Source organism: Python bivittatus, unplaced genomic scaffold (genome assembly GCF_059951505.1).
Source record: "Python bivittatus isolate LINGU-HERP-01145 unplaced genomic scaffold, Pbiv_v1 ctg000020_np1212, whole genome shotgun sequence".
NCBI lineage: Eukaryota > Metazoa > Chordata > Lepidosauria > Squamata > Pythonidae > Python > Python bivittatus.
This window is the reverse complement of record NW_028277030.1, coordinates 113,527,850-113,551,767: the sequence shown is the minus strand read 5'-3', so window position 1 is coordinate 113,551,767 and position 23,918 is coordinate 113,527,850. Positions and strand designations below refer to the sequence as shown.

Genomic DNA, 23,918 nt, shown 5'->3' with positions numbered 1-23,918 from the left:
CCTTAAGGCTTGGTCCCAGACAGTGGCTTACAAACTAGAAAAAAAATTATGATAACCTTTTTTAGTAAACAACTAGCAATGCTCAGGTAACTACAATATGACTTTCAGCATGGAAAAATACTGTTAAGCACACACCCAAGGAAGAGAATTAGTTCCCACAATGCGAACTTGTGAAATGGGACTCTTGGAGCCAATAGGGTCAAGGATTAGACAATTGCAATGGGAAGACACATTTTCCTTATGAATAACTCAAGGAACCAGAAGAAGAGTTAAGAAAAAAATAGGAAAAATAAAACAAAGACAATTTATTTTAACAGGTGTGCTAACACTGTTGTGATCTAAAATAAATTTAAGAGGTTTAGCAGGAACTATGACTAGTGATGTGAAACTTGTAGGGGTGGAGCTACCACTAAACACAGGCAGTCCTCGTTTAGTGACCACAATTAGGACTGACAACTTGGTTGTTAAGTAAGCAACTGCTAAGTGAAACCATGACTGTGCTTGCTTACTTCAGTTTTCCTTTGCTTTACAGACCTGCAAAGGTTGTAAATATGAGGATTGGTCGTAAAGTTACTTTTTCATCACTGTAGTAACTGTGACTAGTCACTAACGAGGCAGTCACTAAACGAGACTACCTGCAATTCTCTAGACTCTAGAAGGTTCGAAGAGGGCTCAATCCATGTGAGTAATCACAGAGATCATGATAAATTAGTATATTCACACAATGACAACACGGGCAAACTAGGACACTTGCCTGGTTGGAAATACGCCCACATCGCTGGAGATCACTACCTGAAGCCATGGCAATTGTTGTGGCAATAGCAGGTGGAGGACTAGTCTTCAGACTATTACAGGTGCAAATGAGCTGAGAGAAAGCCTGGAGAAGGTCAATCCTTAGTTTAACAAACCCACACTGAAAGCTCAAAGGGTTAAGTGGTGTGCTGGCAGCCTGGGAGGAAAAAAAAAATAACAATAAGGTAAAGGCATAATTTGGAGGCTGATAATCTGAGGCAAAAGTAAGTAAGTTAATAAATAACAATCTAGCAAATGGTTGGAAATAATTTTCCAAACAGGAAAGAAGAGCTTGTCTAGATAGTGAGGGATTATTTATTAAAAGCAGCAAACCACTTATACAAATGAATGTGCAGATGGTAGCTTCTGCTTATGTTTTGAGGTTGTTGCAATTTGTACTAGGGGGTGGATTATATTCAACATACAGATAACCACACAAATATCATTTGGATGCTTCCTTTGTAGGAGTTACACAATGCTCTGATCATGGTGACCTAGTGCAGTATCTTCAAACATTTCACCTACCTCACCGAACCAATTAAATCATCTCCGGAAGAGAAGAGGAGGGGGGAAACAGAGGCCATGTTTTCCAATAAGAAACCAGCAATCAGTGAATGTAAGATTTCAAGGATAGGATGGTACAATGGACTATTGTCCCACTGTTGTGAAATATGTTAAGATACTATGGTTTTGTAATATTGTTAAACTCCAAATACTTAATCTGTTTTTTTTAATTATCCTTTGAATTCAAGTTAAAGGAGGCAGGATAAAGGAAAGGGAACACAAGGAAGGAGAGAAAATGCCAAGAGGGCACTTGTAAAGAACACACAGGCAAACAGATAATGTGCTTTTTGCAGCCATAGCATTTTTCCATAGCTCTGTTGATGCTGATTACAAGGCTTTGTTTATTTGCCCAGTTTTTTAATATCCTCTCAAAGGGCAGAGCCAAAGACACGCAAAATAACCAAACAAACATTTGCCCAGCGAGATTAATAAATTATATCGCCACATTTTTACAACTTCATCAAATAAGAAGCTATTGCTAGGTTAATAAAGGTTCAACCTGAGGCATAGACATTTGTAAAAGCCTCAATTTTCATATATTCTGAGTTTTCTATTCAAATTGTCACATTTTCATAACATTAAGCAATTAAATACATTTTCCGCTCTATATAAACTCTTTTATTTCTGCTTGGCTGAGTTGGCAAATTGCCTTGTTCTGGGATCAGAAATGCCCATGTTCACATTGTATAACACAAGAGTACAGGAGTTCAGCAAAACTGGTAAGTAAGCCTTTTTACCCATCCTTTTCTTTTTATCACACCAAGTGACAAGATACAAACTTCTGTATTCAGAAAATCTGCAAAATAAGTATGGACAATCTATGTCCTATAATTACAAGCATCCCTTTTGTAAATGCTCAAAAGGAAATTCTGATGTTTGTATCTACAAAGATGCATTTGAATATTTAATCATCACATCATTTTTCTTTTAGGAAACTTAGCGCACAGTAAAATAGCAATATCACATTTTAACATCACAGTAAACCTGGGAAGCAAATAATAGGCCAATCCTCAGAGGTGAGACTTTGAACTTAGGATTCTCTCATTCAAGATCAATGTTCTAATTTATACCAAATTGGCTGATAAGTCACTTTATGAATGAAGCTTTAAAGAAATGTTAAAACCCAACTTCATTCCTTTTCCTCATCTCAGCTTCCTAACCCATCTCAAGGTTATGTGGCAAATATAGCATTTCTAAGATGAATAATTGGCTATTCTTGCCACCAAAATATAATTCAGTTGCAAATCCTCTGCCTCCTTATAATATATGCAGCAGGCAAGCTAATCTCTCTTTCTGAATACTTCAGGAATGTGGAATGTAGTTCTACTCCTGCAAAAGCCACATTTTAATTAATTAAAAATAAGAGAAGCATATGGGAAGAAGGGTCTCTCTTTCCAGAAGGGAACTTTGGCACTTGGCTGATTACACCAGGAACTCAAAGACTGCTCAAATTGCAGCCAAAATTGTTAGTGTTCAAACTTTGCCTCCTCCATACTCACTCTTGGAGAAAAGTTAATGGATGCATGAAAGCAATTCACAGTGAGCTCACACCTACACTCCATACAGCAGCATTTTATGGCTGAAATTACTGTGGGAGTAAACTAGCTACACAATAAATGAAGTTATTGCCAGAGTAACACTCCTCCCTTCCACATTGCCCACACTGCTAATTCAATGAAGGACACACCATTGAGTTTACTTCTGCAGAAATAAAGAATTTTATTGCCAAAGGTGCCAAGGTAGGGATTTTTTTTTAATCTTTTTTAAATAGTAGATGTATCTGGCCTTCAAATGATCAAGGTATAGATTACAGTCTCCAAACAGGCCATCAGGCTTCCTAGCTTGGCCAGGTTTTGGACTGGGGATAAAAAGGAGGGCCACAGGAGCAGAGTTGATTTTCACATGCACCGCTAGAATGCCCCACTAACTGTATCTGGGTCTTTTTCAGAAAAGGAGGAAGCTTATGGGAGCACCTGTCCAGCTCTAGGACTAGCAGAGGTCTAGGAAAGGATCCCCATCTCCTAAATAAGGGCACATTGAATCACTGGTGAAACCATAGTCCCAGGCATTCCTTTTTATGAACCATGAGATATAAACCCTCACTGGTTTTCCAAGGACACTGAAGACTATGGCTCAAAACAGAACAAATGAAAAAGACCGTTACTTTGACTTACAGCTCTGCAATAGAAAAAAAAAAAGCGCACTGACCGTTAAAGATGCTATTCCTTTGTGATACGATTTTAGTGACTCAGCAATGCAAGAAAGGGCAGAGCTGTAATCATCCTCTTGTAGCCCAGTTAGGCACTGCTCTGCATGGGAGAACTCCTTCAGACTGTTCAGCCAGAAGTAGAAGTGTTCTGAAGCTACCTGAGTCAGTAGGCTTTGATAAAGCTCTCTGGCCATGCCATGATTACCCTACAAAGGGCAAAAGAAAACAGAAGCAACTCACAGAGAGGCAGCAGAAGATTCTCTGTACTTAAACATATGGTGAAATAGTAATAAAGATGCATCTGAAATAAAATTCTAACAATTTCAGCAGCCTTGTAATATATAACTTGAATATAATTAAACTTGCTGGCAATCTTCCCTTCCATGCTGTAACAGTGCCCCTGCTCAGTATATATACATTCCAATCAAATACACATACATGATATTGCACTGTGCTCTCAGTAACACCACCTAAGTTTCACGAAAATAATTGATTTGCCAAGAAAAGGAATTTTGACTAACAGGCACTGTTGCCAGAATTTAATTTGGCACGTTTAAGTCAGAATAGCTTCTAATTGCTTAAAAAGAAGATGAGACAGTACAGCAATGTTGAATGAGACTTACATTCTTCCTTGAAAACTGTCTTCAGTTTGGACCTGCTTCTGAATGCAGCACTGAAACTGAATGCTAAGGTTTCAGCAAAGGTCAAGAGGGCATCTCCCCAGGGAAGAGTTAGAGTGCCAAATGTGTCTTTTCCAGGATATGTCAAATTTGGCCATGAGAGCACACGCCTTAGTTACATTTCAAGTGGATCACAGCTGGACTATCTATGTGAGATTGCCTCTGGAAACTATTTAGAAACTTCAGCACGTTCAAAGGCTCTGCTCACATTATTGCCTCACACTAACAATTTGTTTCCAGCCAGAGTTATTAAGATTTGTAAAACATTACAAAACATGGGACATGGCTGTAAAAAAAAAAATCATGCTCCTATACAGGCTTGCTCTGGGCCTGCTGTCATTAAAGGTATATCTGATGGAAATGTGAAACAGAACTGCTCTTCATGCTGTAGCTGCTCCCAGGCTCTGAAAGTCTCTATCATGTCTCTTTCAGGCCAGTTCTGTCTCTGTTGCATACTACCAGCAGACAATTTAGGTAGGTCTCTGACACTTACAAGTGGGTTTTAACTGATGAAGCTGAGAATGTGCACCGAGCTTCTGTTGTTTTTATCAAATATTTAAAGTGTGTTTATTGTGCTTTTAATTACATTGTTTTATTTATTTCTTAGCCCATTGAGCACTATCCATTGAAGGAAAAGAGGATTTACTTTATATAAACTATTTCACATATTTTAACTATTTTAAATCCTTTTTCTAAAATGAAGCAAGAGACCCCAATTCATCAAAAATGCAGCTACCTTACATCACAAGGGTGGGGCACCTGCCTCTGCTAAATGGCTTGCTCTATATGACTTGCTCTAAAAGCAACATTTTAAAAAGTTTAGCTATAAAGAATATAAAATAAAAAATAAAAAAACCTTAGTGTGTTAAAAAATCTGATTTATAACTATGGACCACATACCATTCTTGAAGCTTGCCTGGCTATCCTATAAGCTGTCCATCCATTCGAGACATTTTCAAGCTGTTGCTTGATAACAGTTTTCACTTCAGAAGATAACGTCTTTTGACTGGCAACAAATATCACAGTGGCAAGAGAGACCTAATGAGGGAAAAATCAAAAGCACAAGGCTGAATGAAAAGTAACCCACACAAAGGCTTGACAGAATGCTGAAGTGGATGAGCATCAGCAATCTGATTATCAATCCCTCCTTCAATCCCTATTAATACTTCTCTAATAGGCAATCCTCATTTTCAGAGAAACTATGATAGATGCAAACCACAATTTTGCTACCATAGATGAAGCAGAGCCAGATGCATTTGTTCATTGCACAAGAGGGGACAAAGTAGAGAAAGGGAAAACAGAGCCTTAATGACAGAGTTATTTGCAAAACTAACTTGCATGACCATGCTAAACCATGATATCTGAATGTACTATATTGACCTCATACATACATAAACTAAGCCAAAATGAATAAACCATGCTACATCTTAGTGCAATATATGAACACAATCTTTCTCTATGCATCATTTAAAGAGGTTCAGCCTTTTCTTTCAATTCTGAACGTTTTCTTGTAGAGAAACTATTTTACTCCCTTGATCATTTTGGCTGTTCTTGTCTACACTGGTTTTCAATTCTACTGTATATTTTTTGAAATACAGTGCCCTGTATAATTTTCAAAGTGTAGTCAAGCAGAAATCTGAATAAAATCATAATAATGGCAAACATATTACTATTTCCCCTAATGATTCCTAGCATAAAATTTCCCCACTTTACAGCTGTCATACATTAGGGCAATTTTTTAACTGAATAATCTCTTGCGATCCCAAGGTAGGACTGTCTGTACCAAATGTGCACTCCTTTACTTTGTGAATGAACCATATTATCATTTGTTATCCAGTAAAGTAACATTCTTTGTACCCTATTTTCATTTCCCACACACTGCACAGTTCAAACTTACAACCTAACTATTCATTCTTAAGCTAAGCCCTGAGGTAAAAATTTCCAAAGAATATGGGACCCAAGGAATAAAATCAGTTATAAAGGAACCTGTAACAGAGATGTGTATATTTTTAAGTCAGGGTCCACAGCATGTTGAGAAGAGATGGAAGAGTCAGCAACAGTGTAAAATTCTTATATTTTCCACTACATTTGCTGAGGCCAGCCCAGGCCAACCATGTAAAATAAGTGCCATCTACAGGGCAGAACAAGGACTGGGAACAGTGATACTGTTGCTCATCTTAGCAAAAATGTATACTGAAAAGGACTTCTATATTTCCACTGTTGGCTCAGTAAGGAAGTTCACTTAACTGTCATTTTCAACACGGGCATCACTTTGTTACCTTCGTTTTAAAATGCACTGCAGGATATTATTTTTATTTTAACCATATTCCTGATTACATTATTTATTTTCCCATTTGTAAAAACATTCTCAAGATTATTTTTTTTCTTACACTTTCTCAGATTGATTTTCTTACACTGGTTATCTCTTCTTGGGCTTCACTTTGCTCTCTCCTGCAGGCAGAGGCAATCTTCCAATGGCCAAGGCTATCTAATATGTGAGGGGTACAGAGGAGTGCTGCAAAATGGATGGGACCATGTTACATTTTTATTTATTTATTTGAATTTATTAGCTGGTCAGCTCCACTGGACATATGTTGGCAGGGCTGGGGTGTGTATGTCTCAGTTGTTTCCCAATGGTGATTTATTTCTTATAGGGATTGCACTATAATTTTCATCTGTTTTCCACCTCTAAAATGTAGGAAAATATGTTTTCAGTTTTCACTAATCACTGTCAAAGGAAGGGTTCTCAGGATGCAAAAAGGAGACTCAGGAGCTATAAGTAGCCTTTACACAGTGATATTCCTTCTCCTCATTTACTGCTTCCTCCCCCGTTATTCTCTTTCTTCCTATGCTGTAACTTTTTTTTTTAATTATGTGCCTCTGCATGTAGGACCTTTTGGTTTAGTTTGGTTTGGTTTGATTCAATCACAAAATCTCCAATCTGTAGTCACTATATAAATAATATAGCTTTTTCAGTGATCTTACTTACTTCATGGCATTTCAAAGCATCTAGTGATATCATTCGTTAATTTAAATAGCCACTGCATCTCCTATATTTTGTTTACTGACTAAGGGAGATGACCTCTGGACAGTTCAGCACAAAACAAGCTGGTAATGCAATTCTTTGCTGTTAGCCCCTCCACTCAGGTGGTAAGGATTGGTAGCTCTCCAGATAGCCCTAAGTTAAAACACCCTGTATCCCTTAGTTTCTTTGAATGGCTGTGCTGGAAGTTGTATCTGAAAAGCCCTAGATTCCTCATGCCTATCAGGTTTGGAAACAGAGGTTGTACTTTTGAAGCTCATGGTTTGTAGGAATCATTGGTTGATCTATAGATGTGCAGCATCACTGTTTTCATCAGCAAAGATCTCTCAATTTTCTCCTGGGAGAGCTGGGGAATAGAAACAACCCAGTAATGGAAAAGAGATGGTAAAAGACACCAATTTTATAAAGATGTCATGCTTTCCACTCCACTTACCAGTACAACAACTTAAGTGTTACATGCACTATCAGGCAGCAACTAGTTCTGCTGAATGTTCATTAAATGTTTATTCACTCTGAATCCAAACAGATTCACCTGTTATCCAGAAGAACTATTCTGAATCAGAGTTTCTTACCAAAAGCTCTTGCTGTTTATCAGAAGCAGAACGTCCAATCACTTTATAGAGCTCCATTAGGTCACCCAGCATTCCATCCCCTAAGACAGGTAACTGCATGGCAATGGCTGCCAAGCAATGGCACATGAGGATCCTAGCAGCATCCTGAGCACTATGCAGCTGCGTCAGCAAGGACTCCACAATGGATTGGCTCAGGTGGGGGCGACTCTTGGCCAGCTTCACCATGCAAGTGAGTGCTATCTGCATGAAAACAAAATGGCACTCCTTCAGCACCCGTGGCACACCAGCTGTTTTTTTCAAAGGTACTTATTTGTGGTCACAGTATTCATTATACAAAGAAAGCTGCAAGACATGCAGAAAGTACAGAGGACTTTTGCCAAATCAAAGCTTCTAAATCAAAGAACGTGCAACAGAGATTCACCAGAGTCATTCCTTCTACCATATCGTAATTTTTATAACTCATAAAATAGTCTGGAGCAAATTGCTCATTAATCCCTATGTAACTGGTATTTGGGTATCAACGTATCAATTTGGGTCTAATTTTAAACCAGAGTTTAGTGTTATGTTACTAGCTACAAATTGCTATTTCCCTTTTTCTCTTCTGGCTAGTCAAAAGGCGATTAGAAGAATCTACTTCTAATGTTGGTAGAGCAGATAGCAATGTCTCTGTAGATATTAATAGGTAGGAATGTCTCTGTAGACACCTCCTTGGGCATGCACAAACCACCTTTCTGATCTAATCTTTATTTTTTAAAAAGATTATTCCACATTTTAAAAATAAATGTGAAATTAGCACATTTATTATGCCAACTTTTAGCATCTCAGGTGCACAGAAACGTCCTAGTTATTCTTGGGGGGGGAAAAGGATTGGTGTCTGTTGTTTAGTGTTTTGTTTGGAAGTGGGCCTGCTTATTGAGAAAAAAATGCAACACTAAACTGGAAGCACTGAGAAAGAGGTGAGGTAGGAGGGGAGCCACTCCACCATTTGCTTTCTACTGAATGGATATTTTGTCATACCCACCATGGCAGCCTTGGAGGAAATCCCCTCTTATCTCTGACATCTGTTTTGTGAAAATGCCTATAACATGCCCACTGGCCTAAAGAAGCTGCCTCTTTTACAATAATCTTAAATATTTTACACCAACTTTCACTTTACTTCTGAATGTATAACAAAAAATTACAAATCCCAACTCCATTCTTTTCTCTATCTCCTTCATTTTTACGTGCGCCAGACTCAGATTACATATAGCCAAAGCACCAAACCTGACCTAATCATTGTATTCAATGCCTAAAGCAGACGAACATTCAATTACCGCCCTCTCATTTATTTGTCTTCCTGCCATCAGCCCTTGATTATATAGGCACGGCAAGGCAAATGCTGTGACAAAAGGAGCTACTGAAATATTGTCTTAGCCTATCAAAATTCCAAAAGATGGTGGCAGCTTTCATCGTTTTGTTATTTGGACTAGGAGCAGACCTGATCTGGAGGTTACTTCAATGGAAGAGCTTATTAAATGATATGCCCTGGCTTATTAAAGATTCATATCTGGTGGATTTTCTTTGGGTTTCTTCTTTGCACAGAACACATAGAAAATTCACCAGTCAAATTCTTCCTGAGCCCCTCTAAGGCTCTATATTCAAAGCTTAAATTCTTATATTGATTTTGTACTTATTAACATACATATAACTTGGGCAGGGTACAATAAGCAAAACTAACCAGAAAGAGTAATAGAACAAGAAAAACACAAGTTCAAAACCACAGATTCTGCAATTCAGTATTAATAGAATGTACACTGATGTCAAACTGTAAGACCCAAGAACTTGGATGAAGAGCCAGAACACTTCTTGGCACCAAAATAAAATCAATATTGGCACCAATCAGAGCATCACCACTAACAACGCTTACTCTTGTGTCTACATAGTATGCTACTCCCATTCGCAAGACCTGAAAAAGAACTTCCTTCGAAGATCCTAATGCTTGGGCCACTCCGTACAATAGGAAATGCACACTCTAATATCAAGGCCTCAAAAAGCCATATCTGAAATCTTTATCTGGAAGCATATTGGGAATAAATGCAGTTTCTAAATTTTGTTCCAAACAAGTGTCATTGCTCACTCGCTAGCTGCAGCTTTTGTGTAATCCAGGACAGCCCCAAATACAGCATATTGTAGTAGTCTTCACTTGCTGAGCACCTGAATCGTGGCATTGTCTATTTCCATTCTTAATGTGAACAGTAATCATAGTACAGTGGTATCTCTAGTTACGAACGCCCCTCCTTACGAATTTTTCAAGATACGACCAGCTCCGGCCCCAAAAATTTACCTCTACTTGCGAACTCTGCCTCTACTTACAAACCGGATCTACGGCCATTTTCTCTGCTGCCACGAGGTCGCGGCTTCCTGTGGGCGAGATCGCGGTAGCAAGGAGACGTTCGGTGAGGCTTGTGGTGTGTTTTGTGGCGTTTGGAAGGTATTTGAGGTTTAAAAATAAAATGCATATGTTTCAGAACTGTTTAGCCGTATTTACATTGAACCTTATGGGGGAAATTTACCTCGGGGTGCAACCAAATTCGGAGGGCGGATTAGCCGTATTTACATTGAACCTTATGGGGAAATTTGCCTCGTGGTGCGACCAAATTCAGAGGGCGGAATGGATTAACCGTATTTACATTGAACCTTATGGGAAACTTTACCTCGACTTGAGACCAACTCGAGTTGCAACCAGAGTCACGGAACGGATTAAGTTCGTAACTAGAGGTACCACTGTAGTGTTATTTAAACAAATCTCAAAGACAACATCTAAAATAACAAATAACAATTAAAATAACAGATAATAATAGTAAAACAAATAAACAGGAAAAACACCTAAACTCTGAAATCCTCTTACGTAAATTAGTATAAGAGACAAGATGAAGAAAAACTTACGATTTACCTTTAAGGTTGCTTCAGGAGATGAACTGTTTTCTTGGCTACAGAGAACAAGAAGGGATTCAAGGCCAAAGACTGCATCTTGCTCCAATGGCAAAAGTTCTATGGGGGGAGAGATTATTATTCCTTCTTCTTTAGATACTAATCACTCAAGTCACTATGATACTCCTGACTGTGGAAGATAACATTTACCACAATTGTTTATATTAAGGCTTTGCCCTGGAGTATTGAGCTCTTCTTATCACAGCAATAGAGCATAGCCAAAATCACTCCAAAAACAAATAAATTCTAATCTTATCAGACTTATAGTATCCATTGGCTTGTGTTTCTACCAAAACACAATCAATTCTAGTTTGTAAGTGTTTTATTGTTTGGCAGCCAGCCAAAGTGGTATTAGATTTGGTTATGAATTGGAAAGCAGCACCATCCTTTTGTGTCTTTTTGCTCAGGTTAGCAAAGGGAAAGAAGCAATAGAAAACAGTGGAACTTAAGATCATTTATACTGCACTCTCAAATGAGAACACAACATGTTACACTGAGTGTCAAAAGCTGCTCTGCAAACCCCACTCCATCCACACCTTTCAGAATTACCTTTTTCTTGATAAGAAGCAGCTATATTTGTCAGAACTCGTACTCCATGTGCTGCAATATTCTGATTATTGTGGTAGCAGCTCTCCTGGGCTAGCTTGACTAGATCAGATGACCTTGCTGTAGTAGATGTTATTCCTAAGTGAGAAAGGGAAACTTTTAAACAGCATGGTATCATTCATTACATGAAGCAGGTTTTTTTCCTGCAGTTTTCAGAGGAAAGGGAAAATTAAGATGTTGGTCATGTTAAAAATACTGGCAAATCTCTAGGGGTGAGTAGGTGGAAACACCCAAACTACAAAGAGTGTCTCATCTACAAAGAAGTGAGAACACTGTGTAACTTCCAAAGCAGCAAGAATGAGAAAAGACTGCAAGAGGATTTTCAAATGGCTGCTGTAGATTACACAGAGGATTTTGAGGGAAGATCCAGTATGAGTACAAATAATGCCAGCTAGTATCCCTGTATAATGGTACTAACCTGTTTCTTCAAAATAAATTTAATTAATAATAACAACTGTATCTAAAGAAATCTCTGTCGCTAAACAAGTTTTCTGGACACATCCTATCTCTCAACTATCAAAGCTTTGATCATTTGAATACATAATAGATTTACCCAACCTCTAGAGAACAGCTATTTTTCAATCTCTGTGGCCTTCCAAGCTTGCAAGGCTAAAATGATACTTGGTAGTTCTCTTAAACAGCATTCATTTAAAATCAACCAAGTGTCCCAATGATTAGTATATTGAAATCAATACATCTTCACATGAACTAGGTCAGGATTCAGAACATGATAATCCTTAGCACTCTGATGAAAGAAGACTTGGGAATTACATCTAGCTCACTCCCTCACACCACTTAAGTGGCGTCAGAGGTGAAGGTGGCTTAAGTGAGCTCTTTACACTGATGTGCTTGAAGAACATTACAAGCATGCAATGGTTGTATGTATATAAGAGATAGATACACATGCATCCTGAGTGTGTGTCAGTACTCTGCATCTACCACCTAAGTGGTAAAATGTAGATAACAATGTGGTGGCTTGCAGGATAGTCCCTAGATTAAAAATCCTAGCTTGTTTAGTATAGCATGGACTTACTTGGGGGGAAATTGGACTTGGATTGCATTTGAGTACACTGCCCAAAATTTGACAAAACTGACAGGTACAGTCCTCAGTGATAGCAGCAAGTACATGTGAAATGGGTACAACAAAGGGTGGTAACCTACTCTTGGTTACTGACATGAATATGAATTGAGGGAATGCTGGAAAAAGTATTTTAGAGATTTGTTTGGGAATAATACTGAACGTAGAAGAGTGGAAATAATGCTATCACTCTTAATGTCCAAGAAAAAATAGATAAAAAAAGAACATTGTGTTTTAAGAATATAGAAAAATGCTAATGGCACAAGTGTGGATGTTGTAACTGGAGAAATATTAAAATATGAATATGGCTTGCTTATGGATTAACTGTATAAGTAATGGGAATATGTGCATGAAGTCTTCTTCTATGCCTGGCAATTGGAAGAATGTTAATTTTTTTATTCTCCAATATAAAGGGAAAGATCACCACCTACGGGGAGCAGCTTGTTCAGAATGCCTGTTTGGTAAAATTCTGTCTGATAGGGTACAAGAAGTGCAGGGGGAACCGATCTGCTCAAAGAACATATTTCAATACACCCATAGCTTTTCCTATAGTTTGTTGACTGTGTTATTTCTAATAACAAACAGTGAACCAAAAACTCAGCTGAAAATTTCAGTCATGATCATGGCTGAAACACTCCAGTATGATTAAAATAAGCTGGACTGTTTCAGTACTTTTCAAGAAAAAGGACTGCTCACTAACAGTATGTTTCTTTTAAAAAGCACTACCTATGTTAATGCCAAAGATAAATACATAAATAAGAAAAGCACCCCAAGATTAGGCTGATACCTGGAGCAATGCTGAAGTACTGCTTGATGGCTATTGTACCTGACAGGGTAGAAAGTACAGATAGCATGCCTAGTTTCAAGCTGTCATAAGGAGTTTGAAGAGCACATTCACAGAGGGCCTAAAAGTCAGAAAAGAGGAAAAAATGGGTTTAAAGGAAATAAATTTTGTCTCAAATCCTGGATGACTTACATATACATATCTACCATCTGACAATTCACAGCTCAGTCAGTGAACTACCTCCACTGTGTTGACAAGCATTTTTATTACCCACCTTAAACAATACTACCCACCTAATTTCTACAATCTACCAAATGAAGGAATATACTTCTAACTTTGAGGTTATACAGCATCTGGTGATCAGAGCCCTTCCTGCACCTTTTAATTTTTTTTTACAGTTACCCTGAACAGCAAGGCAACATTGCAGTCACAGGCAAAAGTGAGCAGAGCAAGAAAGTATGAGTGTATTTGTTTGATAGGCATAATGTGTTCTTCTCCATCTTGGTCTCCTTCAGAGATATTGGATTACAACTCCCATTACAAGCTATATTCCATTACATCTGGAGTACAGGAAGCAGGTTACAAGAGACTGACATGCAGGGTACAGTCAGGGTTTTCAGCAAACCCTCCATTTCCAAATCTGAACTCTGCACAGGCACAGAACTCATAGGTGAAACTTTACTGAAACATGAAGAACTATATAGGCTGAAAGCAAGCCACAAATAAATACCCCATGGTTGCTGCATTTTGGCAGATTTTATGTGAACATTTCAACTTCTTTAGTGAAAAAGCTTTTAACAACACTAAAAAACCCAATTGGGTTTAAAAATCCCTAAACTCTCATAAAATTCTGGTGGTTTTTCATGCTCTGCTCATTCAAATGCCAGAGCACAAACTCTAACATTCTCAAGTACTGCATTTTATTGTATATTACTAATTATGACCTAATTTCTACAATCTATCAAATGAAGGAATATACTATCTTATTCTCCCTGTTCTCCAAATAAGGTAAGGTAAGATTTCCTTTCTCACTGCATGCAACTGGTCCTTTCAGGTACTTATTTTTCCAATCCTGGAAAGAATTGGTCTCAGAAGGTCAAGAGAAGGGTTCCAACAGTGGATACCTCCCTTCAAGGCCACAGCTTTCTCCAGTTTTGGAGTGGGAAGTAAGCCAATACTACTTCCAGGACCTTCAGAAGCCTTATGTTTTAATGATCAGCTGGATAGTTTTAATTTCTGCAGCAACATTCATTTCCACAGCCAAAATAAATCTCATGGGAAGCTTCAAGGTTTTCATTCATTTTATATCTTCCCTTCCCTTTGGTTTTATACCAGCAAACCACATTATAGATATTTTGCTAGAGGGCTATAAATACTTAATAAATCTTCAGTATAGTGCTCAAAAGGCACAAATTCTGAGGAATCTGAGTTACTGAGATGACCAAAATGAAGATGATACCAGATGGATGTGTTTTTTATAAAATTGATTCTGATCTACATAGTGATAACTTCCTGTTCCTCATTATTTATCGTCACAAGAAATCAATTTTCAGCTTTGTTCCAACAAGCATGCTTGCTTCAAAAATTGTTATCTAATTTGTAATCCTTTTCTGACAACATTTTCCTATTTGAAGCCCATTTGCCTGCAAATTGAAGTTACTGGAGACATATCACTCTGTTAGACAACACAAATGAACTGAAGAACTAACACAATGGACCGGCAAAAAGTTCTATTAAAAAAAAAATGACTAAATGATATTGGCTAAGGAACAGATTCTTGAACTAATGAAACCTTCTTGGATCTCTCTATGGATAAATTATGGGAAAACTATTTTAAACAATTGACTTCTAAAGAAAAAAAAAGGGAGGCAGTAAAGCATGCTAGGTAACCCTGCACTTTACTTCTAAGATCTGTTGGCTATGGTTGCTAAGTTATGGAAGAACAAGCCTATGAATTTGTGATGGAATGGAATTATGAAGGCCACACTCAGGGAGGGAAACATCCTCTTTCGTCTCCTGAGAGGCGAGGAAGAGATAAGAGGATGAGGCTGACACCTCCCTGAGGAATTCACTCTGTTTTCACTGGCTGACTGTGGGAACTAAATTTCACTCTGGGAAGATTCTTGCTAGAGGTCGTAGCTAATAAACATTGCTGAACTGAATCTGCATGGTCTCCTGGAGTTCCATGGGCTAGGCCTGACATCAATTATGTTTCCCTCCCTAGTGAATTCCTCAGGGAGGTGCCAGCCTCCTCCTCTTATCTCTTCCTCGTCCCTCAGGAGACGAAAAGAGGATGTTTTCCTCCCTGAGTGTGGCCTTCATAATTTCATTCCATCACAGAATCCTAGCTGAAATGCAATCTTAGGCAGCACTTTCAAATAAAGCAGGCCATACACATCTAGTAGACCAGCCCTAAGGTTTTTAGTCATCCATGATTTGCAACACCTAAATGTGTTGTATTGAGAAAGGTCACATTACATATTTTCCTCTAGTTATGAGCATAAAATAAATAAATATTCAATGGTTCTATGTTTCAATTTCAAATGCAATAATTAAATATACTACACAAACTATATTTAGCCTGCTCAGAGAGCTTAGGTAGAAGGAATTAGTGGCAATCTAAGTATACAGAACAGTCCCTCTCAATATCCCTAGCCTATCCAGGCACTTAAAACTTTCAGGTGCCAGCAATCTGGCAGTTCTGGATGGCCATAGCAAGGACACAAGGTCACCTGAGGAGTATCTTATCCTGAAGATTAAAAATAATAATAACAATTCAGTGCAACCATAATTCTCTTGGGTACCAAATTCAATCCATGGGTTTTGAGAATGCTCATATTAGCTATTCCTAATAACTCTTACTAATTGAATTAATTCGCACTTGCATACAAAATTTACGAAGCACACATTAGGACCTGCATGATGAAGTGTTTCTTTTCAGTGTTTTAACTGAACACATCTTCCTCCTCTATAATACATTTTCCACTATATTCTATTCTCTCTCCTGCTGCCCCCCAACAGGAGTCAATTTTCTGTAACTCGTGAACTAACTCTTTAGACTGTTTGACTGGGAATGTGCCACTTCAACTGTTTTCCCTTTAACTTTTTATAGTTCTGCAAATCTGGGGATTCCTCCACCCCAACCCCATCTTCTGATTATGATTCTTTTGTGTGCAGACAGCACCTTTTTTGTTACATGAGTCACAGTTCTTACAGCTTGAGCTGTGGAAATATTAAAAGCACATTCCACACTTAAGATTGTAACAGGTAAAAATAAAAAATCACTTCAGAGCATATAAGAGTTCAATCAAGGGGAAAGGAACTATCAAAAAGTTCTACATAATAGTCTCAGAGTTTATAGAATATTGTCAGGAGCAAGGGACCACAGAAGATAGCACATTTCTGATTATTGTTCTCTAAGTTTGCAACTCTACAGTGAAAAAAAATTAAAGATTTAAAATGGCACTATTTTTCTCAATCCCTAAATGTCTTAGTAGACCTTTTCAATGGAACATGGCTAAAACCATAAAGAAAACCACATACATAATACTGCAGCTAGAAAACACCTTTGATTCACATTACTAGCTATGAAAGAATTCAACACAATGAAAACACTTTGCAACAAGTAGTCTGGCTTAAAAATACTCTGATGTTTACTACTGTTTAGTTCAAATCATACATTCTGCAGCAATTCTTGATTCTGCTATCCCTATGGATCTTTGACCCAATGTTTCTCCAGCTTACAGAATTACCTTCAAGAAAACAACATTTACAATATTTTCTATGTTTACATTTATGCTATTTTATTCATTGATCTTTTCTACCTTCACATAAGATGCCACAGTACTTTTTTTTCTGAATTGATGATTTAGAATAAAAACTCATAAACCATTCAGGAGGTATCAGCTACTTTTAACTATTAATAATTTAAATATTCATTTAAACTTTTTTGTAGCTGTCGTTAGTGTCAACAGTCTGAGCGATCAGAAAGGTGAGCTATACCTAAAGAATGAAATGCCAGAAGGGAAACAACCTACACAATGAGGAGCTACTACTTTACAAGTGATGAAATGGTATATTACAGGTAGTCCTTGTTTAGCGACCACAATTGGGACCGGCACCTCGATTGTTAAGCAAAGCAGTTGCTAAGTGAAACCATGACTGTGCTTATGATCTTACTTCAGCTTTTCTTTGCTTTACAGACCTGTGAAGGTCGCAAATGTGAGGATTGGTTGTAAAGTTACTTCTTCATTACTGTTGTAATTGCAAACAGTTGCTAAGTGAGGCAGTCACTAAGCAAAGTCGACCTGTACTTTCATTCTACTAAAATAAATAAAGTGTTAATTGGACACTGAGCCCACCTACTCACAAAGTTGTTGTTGTGGGAAAAATGGGAGGAGAAAGCATTATGTACATCACCTTGAATTGTATGAAATAAAAGTGGAATAAAAACCTAAGAAAAGGTAGACACTTCCTTATACAGGTAGCCCTCATTCAACTGGGACTGGCAACTTGGTTGTTAATCGGAGTGGTGGCTAAGTGAAACCACAACTATGCTTATGATCTTACTTAAGCTTTCCTTTCCTTTATAGACCCGAAAAGGTTGTAAATGCGAGGATTGGTCACAAAGTTACTTTATCATCATGGTTGTAACTGCGAACAGTTGCTAAACAAGGCAGTTGGTAAATGAGGACTACTTGTAAGTCAGACAGGACAGAAAGCTAAGAGAACTTGGAAAGAGATTGGTGAAATGAGAGAAGAGAGGGACAGAGTTTTAAAAAAAGGGGGAAAGGAAAGGAACAGAACACAATTCATATACAGAAAAGAAAAAGAAAAAACAATGGTGATCATTCTGAAAAGAGTAAACCATCATTCTGTAAATAAGCATGGATTCTGAAACTTTAAACAGAAACAAGTTATATCCATATTACCTGTTCTTCCATTGTTATTGCTAAATAAAGTTTTAATATTTATAAACAACTGGTTCTCTGAGTAAATAAGGAACAAAATATAATACACCTGCCATGCCTCAGATATTACATTACGCAGAGAAAAACAATTGAGAAAGAAAACAAACAGAGCTCATGTATTGAAGTTATCATTTTTGGATGGCGCTAGCAAGATTTTAAACTGTATTTATTTACCCCCAAAATAAAACTGTGCCACTTTTGATCAAATAAACTCAGTTTCATATGCCATAGCAACGTTGAAGTTGTGCCATGCAGGACATCAGAAGCTTAATTGAACAACAATAAAATTTTAGCTATGGATCAGCCTGAATAAAAAAAATAAAAAGATATGTCTCTTTTTAAGAGAAGACCTACATCAAACATGGAAAAAGATATCTAGAATATGTTTATGTAGCAAGGCAAACCAAACCGCAACATGATGAAAGAGCACACAGATGTTTCAACATTTATATTGACTTGATATGTTAAGCAAAATTTCACAGACACAATTCTATGCATATTTACTTAGAAGTAAATCAAATCTAGTTTAATGGTCTTCCTACCCAATCCAAGTGCTTAGGACTGCAGCTTTTGTTGGTCAATTCCAAAGCCAACATGTGGGCCTTACTAAGTAGACCAGACAGGAAATACAGTGGTACCTCTAGTTATGAACGCCCTTCCTTACGAATTTTTTGAGATACGACCAGCTCCGGCCCCAAAAATTTACCTCGACTTGCGAACTCGCCTCGACTTACGAACTGGATCCGTGGCCATTTTCCGCCCATTCCACGTGGACCGCGGCCATTTTCCTGCCCGTGGCACGTGGTCCGCGGCCATTTTCCACCCGTTCCACGTGGTCCGCAGCCATTTTCCCGCCCGTGCCACGTGGTCCGCGGCCATTTTCCGCCCGTTCCACGTGGTCTGCGGCCATTTTTCCACCCATTCCACGTGGTCCGCAGCCGTTTTTCTGCCCCTGACGCGTGGTCTGCAGACGCCGGAACGGATTAACGGTAATTGCATCGAACCTTATGGGAAAATTTGCCTTGTGTTGTGACCAATTCGAGTTGCAACCAGAGTCACGGAACAGATTAAATTCGTAACTCGAGGTTCCACTGTACGACCAGATGAGCTAATTCTCCTTTATTGTAAAGCTACATTAACAGAATCTTGCAAGTCTGAAAGTACTTCTCTCCCACCATCCCCTTCACAGTCCAAAAACTAGGGAGGATCTCTTCTGAGATTCTTGCCCTGCCCACATTCCTGCTGTGGGTTCATCTGCCTTTTATCTGACCATGCCCTGGGTTGCATCTCTTTGACCTGTCTCCTAAGATCACTCCCACATACCATTACAAAACATGATGCTATTTGTATACCTCAATATTCTCGTTGCTCCAAGTATGTGGAGTTTTATTTGCAAGCAATTTTAAATCTTGGATAGCAAGCCTCTTTACAGCCTCTCTTGGGTCATTCTTCATGTACTGCAGTAAGAGTTCTATCTGTAAAAAAAGACTTTAAAATGAAATTTAATTTTCACTAGATTTCTTAATATAACTGCAAGTACAATCAATTAAAAAAAGAGGACTAAAAGTATATGTTGCGAAGAATAGATAAAATTTCTTCAACTTACCCAGGATAAATGAATTTCACTTATTTTGTGCATCTAAAAACTATGTGCTTTCAAAAGAAAAAACAATTCAGCAAAAATTGATGGCATTACCTGCTTGGGGATATCAACCAGAGAGGAGGCAGCAAGCAAGGTAAATGTGTGCAAAGTTACAATGACCATCTTAGTAGATGGATAAGATGTCACCAGTTGTTGGAGTAGTTGACGTGCACTGGAAGCCAGGCTGGCATCATGGTGCATATGCTGCAAAATGGGGATCAGCTTCAGTTTCAAGTCTACCGGAGTGGCTAAACCTAGTATGTTTAAAGAAAAGTAGCTTCCTGAGTAAATCAGAATCAAATTGGGGGATGGGGCATTCAGAGGTATTATAGCGTACACCATAAAAATTAGAGATGTGGGTAGTGCTATTAATTCAAGACAGCAACTACAGGGCAAAAACTATGCAGTTCAATTTTTCAACCCACTGCCTCCCTTCTACATTGGTGAAATTAGGACTACAGGGCTGAAACAACAGGTCTTCAAGGACATGACCTACATTGTTGCTTGTATCAAGCATAATGCACCATGTATATACATTTTGATATATAAAGCAATAATAATGAGTAATATAAACACCTAGTCTAAACTGAGGTGGCAGACTCAGCCACTCAAAAAATAATAGGTCAATGTTTAAACAAAATATTCTAGCTTCTATGAACCCAAGAAATTCAAATGAGAAAGCATTCCTCCTTGGATGCCCTCAGGCTGTGTTTGTATTTAAATACAAGATGAAGTTACCACATTCCTATTGCAAGATTTGTTATGCAGAGTGCAGCTATAACCACAGTTCATGCCAAAAATACACACCAGCGTTAGAGAGATTTAAAGAATGCAATGTCCTTATCTTGTTCTCCAAAGAAATCCAGCCAGAAGTTATAAAACATAACTGGTTGTTTATTGAGAAAAATGAAAACTACATAAAATACAAGTTTCATGCAAGACATAGAAAAAATCACTTCTCATATATGTGGCATCCAAGACTTATCCAATACACAAGTTTAACAAAGTCTCTAGCCAAACCACTCTCAGAGAAGAGGTACACTACTTAGTTATTAGTTACTACTACATAACCTATAAAACTGATTACATGATGACTAAAAATCCTACTAAGAAATGAGGCATACCATCACCCACAATTTATTGACACTATGCACCTCCCCTTAGGTAACTAGCATACAAACGCCAATAGGTGGCAATAAATAGCAGTATACGTGCAAACTACAAAAATAAATGCAGATGGCCTGACTTTTGCAGTCTAAACAATGTTTGGAGATAAGCGAGTTGCTTTTCTTCCCATGGGAATATCCTAACAAGATTATCCAATAATTATTTTATTGATGTGAAGCAATAAGGCACATGCCTTCAAAGAAACAATAATGTCCACCTAATTTACTTTTCCCTGGTGTGATGGTAGAGACAGATAATCTTATCTGTAATTTATTGAAAGAAGCCAGCTTCGTAAGCCATGCTTTGAAGTTTAAAATTAATCCCAGTTTGTTCAGATGAAGCAAGAACCTAAGCTTAATCAAAAATGGACAACCCTCCAATTTCTTCCTCATAGCCATATTGGAGGAAAAGTGAGCATGTGTGAGCTAATTTCCATTATAACTAATTTGTGGTGGCATCTATATCGTAGCAAAATCTCCTCCTTTTTCTATGTCATGAAACTAACTTTTGAAGCATTAATAAATATAGTTTTAAAAAAGGGTTCCAACTGTATACCTAACTAAGTGATGAGAAGGTTTGTGAATCTTTAGAACTATCAGTAATCAATATCACCATGACCAACAATGTCCTTGTCGGCCCAAAATACCTCCAAGCTGATGTGTGGGATTGAGTAACAGGTACAGGAAACATTTAGTTGAAACGCTGTGCTAAAGGAGGTGCCACAAGTTACTAAATCTAAAAATGTTGTTATAGTAAAGACAGTAAAAGTTGGCTCAATGGAGACAAAGTTGATAAATAAGATATGATACAGTATACTGTTTTTAATGTTCTTTGTTTAACCAGAATCTACCAGTTGATAGGATTTAGATGAAGATATGATCACATTGCAGGAACAGCACTGCAGGATTACAGTTTAGATTTATAGTTCTAAAGAGTTCACAAACCTTCTCTCACTATTGTCATCAACTTTGGCTGATTTCAAAAGACTAGCAAGGCTGGACTAGTTCGTGTTTGATTCCTGTTATATCAGCCTGCCCTACTCGGACTCCACTAGTCAAGGAATTTCGACTGGTGGGATCTAGGAAAAGGGCCTTTTCTGGCGTGAGCCCCGCTCTGTGGAACAACCTACTACTCGAAGTGCAATGTGCCCCCACTCTCATAGCCTTCAGGAAAAGCGTGAAATCTTGGCTATGACAGATGGCCTGGGGGCTGACACCAGTGGACGTGGCTTGGGGGGTAATTGATTTCACTCCTCTGTCATCTTGAATGTTTTTTAGTTTTTATGTATAGGGCTTGTTTTTGTAGTTTGACTTTTTAATTAATTAATTTTAATTAATTAATGGGGGTATTTATTTTTTAACTGTTTGTGGGTTTTACTTTCATTGTGAGCCGCCCACTGGGGGAGATGGGCGGCATACAAATTAAATAAATAGATAGATAGATAGATAGATAGATAGATAGATAGATAGATAGATAGATAGATAGATAGATAGATTGTAGGTTAGACTGAAAAGTTACAAAGACTTTCCAGAAGAATGCACTGCCAAACCACTTCTATTGTGGCCAAGAAAACTACTTGGATATGTCCACAAAGTCACCAAGAATTCAGCTCAACTTGAAAGAAACTATACTTTTTTGCCATCTTTTTGTAGCAATAAAATACAGATTCCCTTTAATCATAAGGAATCTTTTCAGACTAACATATTTCATTAAAATTTTATTCATTAATAAATGTATTTATTGATTTTATTAATTTATTTAAAATTTAATATTTTTAATCTGAAAAGGTGCTATCAGATTTCTGATTTTTGGTTACCATAGACTAGCATAGCTGTCCTCTCACAATATCTACAATGAGAAGCTCCCTTAAAATACCCAACCTCAGAAATACTGTGTGTTACAACCAAAGAAAACCCAACTATATGATTAGAATGTACAAAAACTTTTACCCAGCAAACCTTCACACTAAGTTTAATAAACCAGGCATTTCCAAAATTTTAGTTCAAAACTGAAATGTTTTAAATAATAGAATTACCACTTTTTAAAAAACGATTTCAAAGGCACTGACAGAAATATGCAAGAACAAAAACCAAAGGGCATATACCTTGAATCATTTCACTGATTTTGTTACATATTCCTCCTGCAAAATCTCTGTCAAGAAGGAGAAAAAATAGTGAATAAGAATAAACTGTAAAAACACTGGCAGCTTGATATTATTGGAACAAACTATTAGATCTGTTATTAATTATCTGACTGAAGTGTGTATCTTTCTTTACTAACAAAATCAGCGTATTGCTTTCATAAAACAATGGATACACCAAGAGCACTGAAGAAAATGGTAAGCCAACCACACAAAACTGTTGCATGAACTAGGCCTTTGCATGTAATGTTCCTACATTAAGGCTTAAAAAATAAACCAGTTGACTATTTAATTATATCATTTTCTCTTTCTCTCTCTCTTTCTGCTTGACCTGGAATAAAGATAGTCAGATATTACCAAGCTCCCAGGAACACTACCGTATTTCAAGATTTGTACTGTTCAACCCTGAGCTACATATATTCTCTTCTATTGAAACTACAACTTCTTTGTTCTAGAGTATAAACTTAATATGAACTATGCACATCTCTAAATGTCAGGTAAGAACTAGTGTTTTTCTAAGAAATTAATAAGACATATCTATTCCTGACTCATCAGAAATATGTTTCATGAAATTCAGTGGGCCTTAGTTTTAAGTAAGAATATGATTCAGGCAGAACCATAAGGTTCCTGGTTCATATCTTGTCCATTTCCTATGTGTGACTCAATCTTAATTAGCAGTGTAACTTACAGTAAAATATTTT

At 37.6% G+C, this 23,918-nt stretch overlaps 1 protein-coding gene across 1 annotated transcript in view; it reads right to left on the bottom strand.

Moving 5' to 3' along the window:
* The window catches only part of INTS7 (integrator complex subunit 7), a 44,167-nt gene that overhangs the window by 16,704 nt on the left and 3,545 nt on the right, over positions 1-23,918 (bottom strand). Inside the window, exons 5-14 of the mRNA XM_007426866.4 lie at positions 23,182-23,228; positions 19,965-20,164; positions 19,621-19,743; positions 13,302-13,419; positions 11,380-11,514; positions 10,793-10,890; positions 7,861-8,100; positions 5,146-5,283; positions 3,565-3,771; positions 755-949 (exon numbers count right to left, since the gene is read on the bottom strand). Of these exons, the coding sequence (XP_007426928.1) occupies positions 755-949; positions 3,565-3,771; positions 5,146-5,283; positions 7,861-8,100; positions 10,793-10,890; positions 11,380-11,514; positions 13,302-13,419; positions 19,621-19,743; positions 19,965-20,164; positions 23,182-23,228 (1,501 nt within the window). The remainder of the gene's footprint in view (positions 1-754; positions 950-3,564; positions 3,772-5,145; positions 5,284-7,860; positions 8,101-10,792; positions 10,891-11,379; positions 11,515-13,301; positions 13,420-19,620; positions 19,744-19,964; positions 20,165-23,181; positions 23,229-23,918) is intronic.